Genomic DNA, 14075 nt, shown 5'->3' with positions numbered 1-14075 from the left:
GGTTGAATTATTAGGTGAGTTATTTAAACTCTCTAGGGCTCTACTTGCTCACCAATAAAATGGGTACAGCAACAGTGCCTACACTTCTGGCATAGGTATAATTAAATTATATATAACATGTAGCATACCAAGCATGGCATAATGCCTAGGAATAGCAAGTATTCAAAAACAACTTGGTTATCATTACTGAAAATATTAAAACCACAAAAACAGATATGGCTTATAGGTAAAATAAATGGAAACCATTTCTACTACCAAATTTCGAGAAATGTTGACTGGAACACATTTCTCCAAAGGCAGCCCAGATGATAACAGTAGCAGGAATACATGCAAAATTAAAAGAAAGGATGCTCAAAGCCAGAGCCCTCAGAACGCAAACAGGTGCTCCAGTCGCAGCAATCCATCTGATACTCTACTTGTTAATAACAGGACTTGAAGGGACTAGATCTAACTTCACAACTGAAAATAGGTAGGTTTATAAGCTAAATTATAAAAAATTAAAAATAGGAACTAGCTTAAAAAGATGAAGCCAGGCACGGTGGCTGATGCCTGTAATCCCAGCACTTTGGGAGACCAAGGCGGATAGATCACCTGAGGTCAGGATGTCAAGATCAGCCTGGCCAACACAGTGAAACCCTGTCTCTACTAAAAATACAAAAACTTAGCCAGGCGTGGTAGTAAGCGCCTGTAATCCCAGCTACTGGGGAGGCTGAGGCAAGAGTATCGCTTGAACCCGGGAGGCAGACGTTGCAGTGAGCTGAGATCACGCCATTGCATTCCAGCCAGGGCAACAGAGTGAGACTCCATCTCAAGAAAAAAAATAAATAAAAAGATGAAATGAGATCAAATGAGATTAAAATATTTTTCAATGTATATAGACTACACAAAATTTTGTGTCATATAATTTAACCAATGATACTTCCTGGTCCTCTCCCCTAAGTCAAGACAATCGGGTATAACATATTCATTTCTCTCTGTGATATATGCAACTTTGAGGCCACACAAGAAGGCTTCTGACTTTATTTGGGATTTATACTCCCACAGTAGTTTGTGAACTCTAAAAATATTGCATCCTGTAGTAGTTTGTGAACTCTAAAAATATCACATCCAGGCTCCAAAATTTTATCAGTAACACCTTAGGATTTTATCACTTTGAACACAAAATATTTAAAGCATATGAAGGCAGACTGTATTCCTAATGTAGCATAGAAATAGATGAGACGAGGTTATCAATAACTCAGTGAGCCCTGCCTATTGTAGAAATAATTATAACCATAACTGAAAGTCCAAAAATGTGCTGTATTCAAATTAAGATATTTTAATATGCAAAATAGAAGGGTAAAATTTATAGATATAGAGACTGCTAATAGGAAATACAAACATTGCAGCAGAATAGTTTAAAGTCTACTCTCAGCTGGATCTCCCTTGAAACTAATGCCGCAGAAAATTAAAGAGAGCTACAGGTCTGTCACGGAGGACTTGTGATGCTAAAGAACTATCTCATCTCATCCTTTAAGCTTTTGGATGGTTACCATAATGCTGGAAGCTATGCTTGGCTCACAAATAACCAAACGATAAACAACTTCTTCTCAGCAGCCAACTGGTCAAGTGTATTTTGTGTTTTAAAATAATCTTCTTCAAATCCAACAGAGCATAAAGGCAAAAAAATAAACAAACTTTTTAAAACGTAGTTTAGAAATAAAATAGTGCTTTCAAATTTACTAATATGACAGTTGGCCTTGTAAATTAGAAAGAATAAATGAGAAGCAGAAATCAAGAAGTCAAACTGGGGCAGGCGCAGTGGCTCAGGCCTGTAATCCAAACACATTGGGAGGCCAAGATGGGAGGATCACTTGAGCCCAGGAGTTCAAGACCAGCCTGGGCAACATAGTGAGACCCCATCTCTTAAAAAAAAAAAAAAATAGCTGGGTGGGGTGGTCCATGCTTGTAGTCCAAGCTACTCCATGGGCTGAGATGGGAGGATCACTTGAACCCACAAGGCTGAAACTGCAGTAAGCCATGCACTGAACTCCAGACTGGGCAATAGAGCAGAGCCAGACAGTAGCAAAAGAAAAGAAAAGAAGAGGAGAGGAGAGCAGAGGAGAGGAGGAGGAGAGGAGAAAAAGGAAGAGGAAGAGGAAGGGAAAGGGGGGAGGGGAAGCAGGAGGGGAGAGGGGAGGGAAGGGAAGGGAAGGGGAGGGGAGGGTAAAGGGAAGGGAAAGTGGAAGGAAAAGGGGAAAGGGAGGGAAGGGGAAGGGGAGGAAAGGGAAGGGGAATGGGAAGGGGGAGGGGAAGGGGGAGGGGAAGGGGGAGGGGAAGGGGGAGGGAGGAAAAGGGAAAGGGAAAGGGAAGGGAAAGTAAAGGGGAAGGGGAGGGGAAGGGGAAGGGAAGGGGAAAAAAGGGGAAGGGGAAGGGAAGGGGAAGGGGGAAAAAGGGGAAGGGGAAGGGAAGAAAAGGGGAAAGGATGGGTAAGAGGAAGCGGAAGAGGAAGGGGAAGGGAATGGAACGAGAACGGAGAGGGGAAAGGGAAAGGAATAGGAATGAGAAAGGAATGGGAAAGGAATGGGAAAGGGAAGGGGAAGGGAAGGAGAAGGGGAAAAGGAAGGGAAGGAAAAGAAGAAACAAAGGAGTTTTGAAAGGAATGAAGGAACACACAGAAAGAAACAGTAGACAGAAACATTGTTTTTATTAAGGGTTCAATCTAGAAAAATATTTCCAGTTCTATTTTTGCATTGATAGTCAACATTCAATATTCAATGAGTTGTAGGACTTTTAAAAGACTCTAATTTAATTTTCATTTGAAAATGATACATTTGTGCAATCTAAGTATGAGAGGAAGTGAAATGTCACAAACCCAAATACAGCAAATGTACTAGATTCTATTCTGCTATTATAGAAAAATTAGCTTAAAGAGAAGATATCTCAAAAGAAAAAAAAAATACAGTCAGACACCCCATAATAATGTTCTTGTAAACAATGGACCACATATACAATGGTGATCACATAAGATTAAAGTCCTGTATTTTTACTGTACTCCTTCTATGTTTAGATATATTGGATATACAAATATCTAAATATGAATGCATTGTGTCCCCGCTGCCTATTCAGTATAGTTGCATGCTGTATAAGTTTGCAGCCTAGAAGAACAGGATATACCATGTAACCTAGGTGTATTGTAGGCTACACCATCGAGGTTTGTGTAAGTACACTCTATGATGTTCACACAAGGATGAAATCGCCTAACAATGCAATTCTCAGGATGTATCTCTGTCATTAAGCGAGGCATGACTATACTTCTATTTCTTCTCCCTTAAAATGTAACCACACTTTCTGTTTTCAGCTAGACCCGAGGTTCTGGGGCAAAAAAAAAAAAAAAAGACTGAGCCCTGAAAACCACAGAAGAGCTTTAAGGAAACACACAAATTTTCTGGAGTGGGTAAAGGAATCTGTTGGTGTGAGTAATGCCTGTGTTTCATCTCTTGGAAGTCTACAGGTAATTATGATGCGCATTCATGTAGAACCCTTAAGCTATCTAGTGAGAGAGTAAGTTCTGGAACTCAGGAATAGTACCGGCTGCTTGTTTCCTTCACTACCACCCCCAACCTCACTCCTATCCTATCTAGGACTTCTCAGAGCATTTTATACATCCTAACTACTTCATACTTTATTAGTCTGGAATTTATGTGAAACAATTACCAATAGCTTTAAAAATGTTCAACTCCTTACCAAATAAGTCTACTTGAGGAATCTAGTCAAAGAAAATAATCAGAGATGCCAACATAAATTGATATACAAGGACATTCTCTGAAGGGTACTTCTAAAGGTTACTTATAAAAGCAAACAAAATTGACAAAAAAATAAATGTCATATGACAGAAAAAAACCATCAAATAGAGTTAAACATTAACTATAAAAAATCAGCACATAATATAACATTATGCAAACTAGCCATATTTATGAGGCATAGGAAAATTCTCAATACAGCAGAAATTGGGAAAAATTGCAGGAAATTAAACTATACCTGGATGTTCCCCCTGGTAGTAAGAATAGCCAACATCTGTACAGAGCCATGCTCCACAGAAGTCCTAAAGCTAATACATCAAAATGTCATTACTAGTCATCTTCAAAATTTCAAATTACAATCATCCCTCAGTATCCTTGGGGGACTGGTTCCAGGACCCCTCGCAGATACCAAAATCCACAGATGCTGAAGACCCTTACATGAAATGGTGGAGTACTGCACATAACCTATGCACATGCTCCCATATTGTTTAAATGATGTCTAGATGATTTACATGATCTAATACAAAGAAAATGCTTTGTGTAAATAGGTGTTACACTGTGTTATTTAGGAAATGAGGACAAAGGAAAGTTTCTACGTGTCCAGACACAACGATTCTTTTTTTGTTGTTGTTCCAAATATTTTCAATCTAATCTTGGTTGAATCCAGGATGCAGAACCCATGGACACAGAAGCCTGATGGCATTTCCCTGCTTCTATATACCCTTCATTACTGTATATATGCAAAGAGCAAGCTGTATTACTATCAGGGGAAAAAAGGAGGTTGGGGAACCTTGAAATATACTTCAAAAATGTTTATAAAAGTAATTTCCTAAACTTAGACAAAACATCTCATCTTTCTAATAGAAAGAAAAGCAAGACAACAAAGACATAACTAAGAAAGCATCTCTTACAAGAGGTTGTGTGTATCAGGGGTATTGGAAAGATACCAAACATGCCAAGCAACTAAACCAAATAGAAATAATAAACCCAGCAGGTAAGAAACAGTTCAAGGTCTCCCTTTAAAAAATCAAATGAAAAGGAAGCTAATGATGCCAATGCAATAGGTTCCCTTTATTACCTTCTTCCCCTTTCCCTAATCAGGTAAGAATCTCTTTTGGACACTTGTCCACAACTGGTTTTATACTAAGTCTACCTATGTTAATTGTTTAGAAGGAAATATAATTTACAAAAACAATGCCACTCATTATTTACAGGGATGGAACAATGGCTTGTAGCAACTGCACAGTGAAATAGTCCATAGTCCTTATCCCCAGCACTGCATGGTGGGCTGATTCTTCTAAGAGCTCATTACATCTTTCTTGATGAGATGAATCACACGCTCTCCACAGACTAGCTGGCCTCTATATTCACAGCAACACTGACTTAATAAGGAAGACCAAAGAGGTGGCAAAGATGATTAAAGTATTCACACCGATTGAAATACTCTCCTGCAGGATAAAATATTAACCACGTTTACTCTCAAATGAAAATACAGCCTCTAGCAAGAAACTTTCCACACCAAGTGTGAGCAAAATGTTCCCTAAAACAGTTGGAAAAGGTAGTCAGCCACAAAACACTGGACACAAAGGTGAGTATGTCAAATAACTTTGAAAAAAGCCACAGCTCCCTTACCCTCTCCATCTCACTTCCGAATAAAAGCGTGAAATTTTTTCCAAAATCCAGAAGCCCATGGGACCCTTGGACTCTTCAGGCTCTCAGGCAATAGAGTATCATCATCATCTGTACACCCTGCCCACTAAGCCTAATAGTGGAATGAGATTATGACCACTATTTCAACAAGGAAAACTCCACCTCTCATTTGTGGTTTTGAACCAAAGGAGAGAGTTTGACCTGATGGTGCTCTAACGTATCAGAATACAACTTTCCTGCTTAGAAACAAGAGATTTTAATTGATTGATAACATTATTCTAAAATAATTTACTCTATTCATTTAACTTGGAGGAATATAAACCACTTAACTATGAAGATGAGTTATTTTGTTAACTGTTTTTAACCACTAGAGATCACTAAATCAGAGGGCTATGAATGCACAACTAATTTATTTCCACAATTTTACACAGAAAACCTGAACCACGACACACTCATAAGAATTTATAACATCTTGAAGCATGACAGCATAGGTAAGCTCTCATGGGCTTCACAGAAATAAAGAAATTGAATGCTTTGTACCTAAGCAGCAAGTATGCTTTCCTTCCATCTGAATACTGAAAAGATGAGAAGGCTTTTTATAACTGAAAATAAAATACCATTTAATCATATTTATATATGAGCTCTCAGACTAAAATACAAACAGCATAAAACGCAGACAGCAAGATTAGTATTTGAAGAGTAAAGCCAAAGAAAATTCAAAAGACTAATTCATTACACATTACTATTCAAGTATATTGTATGCAAATATCACTTCATCTAGAAATATATATGTAGATCAAGGCTTTTCCTAAGGGAAAATATGGGCATCTGGCTACATTAAATAATGCTCCATGTAAGCAAAAAGATGGATGAATATTTAACAATTTTTAAGATAAATATTATAATGTGAAAAAAAGAGAAAGAGCATGAATGTCCAAAATTGACAGAAGACAGAATACAACCTACAATGAAATGTTTTACACTCATTAAAATAGTTACAATAAAATTCACACCAGGGAAAATTCCTATTGTATGAAAAATAATGTTGAAATAATCAGGATACGAATACATGAACACAGCATGACCCCAACATGTGTGTGTGTGAATACTGGTTGTTGCTGGGTTCTGGAGTTATGAATAATTTTATTTTGTTCTATTCTACGAGTTTGCCAAATTTTCTACAATGATAGAAGCATGTTATTTAAAACAATGTCAGGCTGGATATGGTGGCTCATGTCTGTAATTCCAGACTTTGGGAGGCTGAGATGGAAGGATCACCCAAGTCCAAAAGTTTGAGACCAGCCTGGGCAACATAGCAAGACCCCATCTCTACAAAAAATTAAACAATCAGCCAGGTGTGATGGCTAGTGCCTGTAGACCCAGCTACTCGGGAGGCTGAGGCAGGAGAATGCTTGAACCTGGGAGATAGAAGTTGCAGTGAGCTGAGACTGTGCCACTGCTCTCCAGCCTGGGTGACAAAGCAAGACCCTGTCTCTAAATAAATAAATAAATAAATAAATAAAATAAAAATTTAAAAATGAAACTGCGTCAACAAGGTGGATGTTGTTAATTGGCAATGAGGGTCTCAGTGCTCTCCTAACGTGTTTCTGTGCTGCAGAGGTTTTAAGGCTAATGCTCTATTTCCCAGGCTCTTCTGCAGATAAGGGTCTAGATACAAACTGGACTCCACCCACTCAGATTCAGTAGCATGAGATTTTAATAGTGGTGTGAAACAGATTTTTCCTGGGCTGTTATGACTGGCAGCACTTCTAGGGTGGGTCTCCAGCTTGACAAATGACAGAAGCAAGGTGAGTACACCTGGAGGCAGGGCAGTGTGTAGTGTGTAGAAGGCAGGCTCCAATGGGAGTAGTTCAGGTCCCTGGACTGCAGCACCTCTTTCACCACGAAAGCTGAGAGGGTAGCTCCGCAGGCAAGCCACATGTTTGTTACTGCGTAGCTTTAAAGGTTCTCCAGGACCATCCTAGAATCTGCTCTGCAAACCCTTCCAGTGATTTTGTGAGAAAAAAAATTCTAAGTGATAAATCCCTTTTGTTCAAAAATGTTTTATGATACAAACACGTTCTGTCTGCTGCAACTGAAATGGACTCACACATCCAAGATGTTGAATAACTTGAAAAGAAACTTCAGTATGCTTCAAGCAGTTGAAAACCTAGTTAAAAAATTTCTTTTAACTGCCAACTTGACTTGTTTGCACATCTGTGAATATCCAGGTAAATTAAATTAGGTCTATTCTAAAAGAAAATTAACTGACACGAGATCCACTGATAAACTGGATTCTGGTTCTTTGGATAGTCTACTGCAAGATAAAGTCCTCAAAAATGTCAAGCTAATCTTAATGAAAAGATCTTCCAATGTGGCTCCTCAACACAGCTACAAAAACAAAGTATTTCAGGAGACTAAGCCTAAAAGTTAAGCTCATAATTCAAAAAAATCAGAAACTAAATATACTTTTTTTCCAAGTAGACTCTTCTCAGTTTAAACCTGTGTTTTCCATGCACTTTTTTTTCCACTTGAACTACTACAGAAAGGAGTGTGCTGAAATGCAAAACAAAGTTGAAATATTTAAAACAGGTATTTTTATATCTATGCAAAGAATAAATCAAGCAAATATCAAGCTACATCCTTTTTAATCTTATGTGATTAGTATTACTTCAACATTCCTCAATATATACTGTGCTAAATTACTGGCTGCACTGAAAAAATGTTTACTAATTCATTCAACAGAAGTTTACTAAGCATCTACAGATTCAAAAGTGAAAATGACAGATTCAGCAAAATGCACATTAAATAAGAGGTGAGAAGTGTGATGAAAAGGAACAATAAGGGTTCTGACAAAGAGCATCAACATGCTTTTTGTTGTTGTTGAGATGGAGTCTCACTCTGTTGCCCAGCCTAGAGTGCAGTGGCGCAACCTCGGCTCACTGCAACCTCCGCCTCCTGGGTTCAAGCAATTATTGTGCCTCAGCATCCTGAGTAGTTGGGATTACAGGTGCATGCCAGCACACCTGGTTAATTTTTGTATTTTTAGTAGAGATGGGGTTTTGCCATGTTAACCAGGCCACCCTGGCCTCCCAAAGCGCTGAGATTATAGGTGGGAGCCACCATGCCCGGCCAACAAATTTTTTAAAACAGACAAAACAGGTTAAAATAAAGTTTTTTCATTCGGATTAAATAAATTAGGTCAAGGACTAAAATAAATTAGGTCAAGGAATAAAATATTATGAAGACTAGACAACAAACTTCCATTTACAAGGAGACTTAGGATAAAATGATCAACTGGGTAGTCAAACTAAATTACCATGAAGTCCACTTTCATCCTTAAAAGTTCATAATGTTCTAAGTTCCTTAATGTACCTCATGAACCAATATAAATATTTGCTTATACATGTGTCAAATATCCCTGTAAGAACATAGAAAAAGCAAATAAAGAGGCTGCCTGTGAGGAGAAATGGGAGAGGAGACCAGGAGAGACAGCAAGAAAGGGACTTTATATGGTACACATATTGTGTCAAATTGTTTTCCTTTTTAATGATATGAAATGGAATCTATTCAAAAAATGGATATATTAATAAATGCATACGATATATGGCACTGATTTTCATCAGAAATTTCAAGTGTGATATAAAATAGGAGACTATCTGAACTTTGATATGAAAGTTGGTACCATGCTCACAAAAGGCCATCGTGAAGATGCCCTGGAAACCAATAGTTTACCCAAGACACAACACTCATCATGGACACCAAGAAGTCAGGAGGGGCAAGGGATGGCAGCAAACAAGCAGAGGTGGTTACCTTCCTGTCGCAGGTTTTAGGACTCCCAGCAGTGTTCTGCTTTAGGAAGCCAGCTGTTGTTGACCAGCGTGTGGGATTTTTCCTTGAAGGCTCTTCAGAGGAAAAATTATGATCACTGACAGAAGAGGAGATGCCAATTAGAGCTGGGTCACTACTGCGTCGAACATGAAGAGGCATATCTGTAAACACAAAAGCACTACGCTGAAAAATAAGATACTAATGTTGGTAAACTACATGTTAGGAGAACACAGGGAAATCCTAAAGATTAAGGAACAGAATTTCACTTTCGTAAAAGGGGACAATGGGTCAGTATTCTAAACACAAATTCCTTTAGGTCCTTTAAAATACTACATGGTGAAAGAGACGCGGTCAAGTGTCAGCTCTGAGCAAAACTGCCCAAGTTTGTATTTGGACTTCACTCCTTGTTATCTACGTGGCCCTGGCCAGGGTGCCTAACTGTTCTCTGCCTCTAGTTCCTTCCAACTCAAATGAAAATAAAACAGTACATCTTTGATCAGGGTAATGTGAGGACTAAATAATATAAAGGGGTAAAACAGTGCTTGACATATAGTGTGTACTCAGTAGAGAGTAATATAATAACCAATACTGTGATCATTGCCCCATATTTCTAAATAATCATCACATATATCATTTAAAAAATAATGATTCTAAGCAAGCAAACAAATTTCACCTACCTTTTAATCATATCTACTGGAATAAAAATACAGAATCTACATAGTTGACAAATAACTTACTGTATATTTCAAAGTAGCTAGAAGAGAGGATCTGAAATGTTTCCAACACAAAAAATGATAAATCATTGAGGTGTGAATATCCTAATTACCTTGATTTGACCATTACACCTGGTATGCATGTACCAAAACATCACATATTCTCCATAAATATGTAAAATTATGTATCAATTTTTTAAAATCTATAGAATCTAGACATTTGGCTGCTCTACTGAAAAATTTTGTTGAATAAAATGTTTCTTTTGTTCAATAAAGTATTATCAGAAAATATGTTATTTCTACTTAAGAAAGAAAATACTCGGCCGGGCGCGGTGGCTCAAGCCTGTAATCCCAGCACTTTGGGAGGCCAAGACGGGCGGATCACGAGGTCAGGAGATCAAGACCATCCTGGCTAACACGGTGAAACCCCGTCTCTACTAAAAAAAATACAAAAAACTAGCCGGGCAAGGTGGCGGGCGCCTGTAGTCCCAGCTACTCGGGAGGCTGAGGCAGGAGAATGGCGTGAACCCGGGAGGTGGAGCTTGCAGTGAGCTGAGATCCGGCCACTGCACTCCAGCCCGGGCGACAGAGCGAGACTCCGTCTCAAAAAAAAGAAAATACTCAAAGTAATACGTTAATCCGCAGATAGTTTCTGTCATATACTCACATATACGATTACACGAAAGGTAGTGTTTTAGCAAATGTATTTGCATAGAAGAGCTTGCTTGCAATTGCTGTAACAACATCAATACTAAACTCAGGTGAACACTTGATCATTATCAGTAACACTGACAACAGCCTGGCAAACATGATCACCGTCACAGCAAAAAAGAAACAGAATTAAAAATGCAAAGTGAAGAAGAAAAGAGTCTGCAACAGCTGGAATCAGAACTAAAAGTTCCACTCAGCAACTGAATGAAATCACTCAAAAACATAAGACAAAATTTAAATTATGTTTAGAGTACTCTGTTTTTAAAAACTAGGATGTATTTGTTTTAAAGCCTCTAATAATACAGCTTTATTGATAGATAGATAGATTGATTGATTGATTGATTGATTGATTGAGACAGAGTCTGGCTCTGTCACCCAGGCTGGAATGCAGTGGCACGATCTCGGCTCACAGCAACCTCCGCCTCCTGGGTTCAAGCAACTCTCCTGCCTCAGCCTCCTGAGTAGCTACAGGCTACTACAAGTGTGCACCACCATGACAAGCTAGTTTTCGTGTTTTTAGTAGAGACAGGGTTTCACCATGTTAGCCAGGCTGGTCTTGAACTCCTGACCTCAGGTTACCCACTCTCCTCAGCCCCAAAAAGTACTAGGATTACAGGTGTGAGCCACCACGTCTGGTCTAATGACATAGCTTTAACCATGAAGCAGTAAACTCATCATTTATTCTAGGAGGGATATTTCTGAAACATTGGTGCACTGGTCAATGGTAAAGATATGGAAACCTTGAGGATACCAAACTAAAGACAGGCTATTTATATACAGTGAAGGCTATATTTAAACCACTGTCAATCCAAATAGTCTCCAATGAAAGCAAATTAGAACTTATCAGAGCAAACAGAAGCATATGAAACATAAAAATATCAAATTTAACACTGACTTCTACATCAGGAGGATTCGATAATAATAACACAGTCTGAGCAACATTACCAGAGCAAAAATTTAGTCAACTCCGAATTTAATACTGTTGGTGGCCATCTTAATTTGCTGAGAGAAACATAAACATGAGGATTTTAATAATTTCTAGATTTTAGTGTGTATAAACACTCATGACAGCCTTTACTGTTATTAATATACACCCCCAAAAATAAACACCAATAAGAACTATATAGTCACTCTCAGAACAAGGTCGCAAAAATACACATCTAAAAATCGATGTGCATTAATATTACAATGCCCTTACTATAAGAAAAGTTCTCTACCAAGAGGAAGCAAAATTTCCAGAATCATCACATTAAAAACTATAAGCAAAACAGCAACAAAATGGGGAGGGATGGGCAGGAAAAGACCAAATACTTTTAGACAATGTTGTTACTTAGACACAGGTTCTGTTGCTTTCCAATTACAGGGTTAATTATTCAGTTGTTAAGTACCTCTGTACACCTCAACTTCTCTCCCTCTTCCTGTCACCCATCTGTGTGTAAGTCTACGAGAAGCACTATTAACTCAGAAGAGAAGGCCTTTAAAAAATAGCACAGACATAGGACCAAAAGCAGTACCCAATATCTACAGTAAAATAACCAAATAAAAGTATATTCCAACCCCCTAGTAAATTCAGGGACGATATACTGAACTTGCTTGGTCACAATAAAACCGCTCACCCTATTGCGTTTGAAATTTTCCTCAGGAGAATACATTGCATACATGATTTCAATTAAATAATTAAGACCATCTTCTTCAGACTAGACACAAACACTGTGTTAATGTGTTAGTCTGCAACAGACAGACAAAAAATAATTAGTATTTATCTCTATATACCTGTAGCTTTTGAAATAAAATGTGGACTAGGGGAAAGAGGGGATTTGAGAAGAGGCAGATAACAGAGGGAGCTCCAGACCCTGTGGGATGTCTCTTATAGTGGGTGATGGAGCTTATGGATAGGGTGGTGTTCACATAAACTGCATTGTGAAGGATGCTACAGGGAATGCTCTGTCATGCAGCCCTTCTTGTGAATTCTTCCAACATTAAACTTTTTGTTTGCATTTCAGTGATGTTGATAAAATAAATTAAATTAAATTAAATATAGTCTGGATCTCCTATTTGCACTACCTTGTCACCGAGTGCTCCCATGCAATTTCAGGCACCATGTTTACATTTGTGTCCACTGTCAAATTCAGGAAGGTGTCCTAGATTTGATTACCACACTGATGAGAAAGAACAAACCCAATAAAAGAAGTCAACAAGGCCAGGTGCAATGGCTCACACCTATAATCCCAGCAGTTTGGGAGGCCAAGGTGGGAGAATTGCTTGAGGTCAGGAGTTCAAGACCAACTTGGGCAACACAGTGAGATCCTGTCTCTACAAAAAATAAAATTAAAAAATCAGGCAACTGTAATAGAACTTTGCTGTAGTCCTAGGGCAGGAAGCAGGACTTGACTGCAGAGGCAGGGCTTGGACACCAGACCAAACTGTGGACTAGCTAAAACAGGGCTGGGACAGAAAAAGTTTTCAATCAAACACACTCACCAGCTCTCATGTCAGTTTACTATTGCCATGGCAACACCTACGTGTTACCTACCGTTTGCATGGTAACAACCTAATGTCCCAGTTACTACTCCTTTCCTAAAAATTTCCGTATAAACTTCCCTTTAATCTGCATGTAATTAAAAGTGAGTATAAATATGATTGGAAAACCGTCCTGGGCTGCCACTCTCTGCCCATAGAGTACCCCAGCTCTGCAGAAGCAATCACAGAGCTGCGGCACTGTTGCTTCAATAAAGCTGTTTTTTTCTAGCCCCAGCTTGCCCTTGAATTCTTTCCTGGGCAAAGACAAGGACCTTTATGGGCTAAGGCCCACTGTAGGGCTCACATGTCCTGCATCAGTCTCAGCTACTCAGGAGTCTTAGGTGGGAAGACCACTTGAGCCCAGGAGTTCAAGGCTGCAGTGAGCCGTGATTGTACTACTGCACTCCAACCTGGGCAACAGAGCAAGGCCCTGTCAGTCAGTCAGTCACTCAACAGCATGTTCTCATAAAAGGATGGCCAAACGACATCATAATGATGTTGAAATCAAGGTTTTCTTATGGTTGGAAGCGCTGTAAGACCTGAGTCATCATAGTACATAAAGGCACCATAACCAAGGTCCAAATAAAAAGACCCCATGCCACCCTGGGACAGGTCTAGGTTCATACAGCATACAATGTAGACTCAGCAAGGCATCTTTATCTCTCACAGTGATGTGTATCTATCTGATGGATATCTGTTACACATCTGGATGTGTACTGGTTTATGATTTCTTCTTGGTTTTATGATTGCATGAAAATTATAAGGCATTTTTATGGAGTTTTCACACACACATACACACGCATGCACATACAGTGTAGTAACATCGTACTAGAACCCACCACTTAAATGGAGGGATCTGAAATTTTTT

General features: G+C 38.8%; 1 protein-coding gene across 32 annotated transcripts in view; it reads right to left on the bottom strand.

Moving 5' to 3' along the window:
* PARD3 (par-3 family cell polarity regulator) overlaps nucleotides 1-14075 on the bottom strand; it is a 711028-nt gene that overhangs the window by 346004 nt on the left and 350949 nt on the right. For 31 of the 32 annotated variants that reach the window (XM_003903538.4, XM_021943977.2, XM_003903542.4 and 28 more), the window contains one exon: nucleotides 9246-9424. In XM_003903538.4, coding sequence (XP_003903587.2) covers nucleotides 9246-9424 — 179 coding nt within the window. Of the gene's footprint in view, nucleotides 1-9245; nucleotides 9425-12303; nucleotides 12940-14075 lie in introns of those variants that run through there. The other variant, XM_021943979.2, reaches the window with a different exon arrangement.

The sequence above is a fragment of the Papio anubis genome, chromosome 11 (genome assembly GCF_008728515.1).
Source record: "Papio anubis isolate 15944 chromosome 11, Panubis1.0, whole genome shotgun sequence".
NCBI lineage: Eukaryota > Metazoa > Chordata > Mammalia > Primates > Cercopithecidae > Papio > Papio anubis.
The sequence above is the reverse complement of the archived record's forward strand: the minus strand, read 5'-3'. Positions and strand labels throughout refer to the sequence as shown.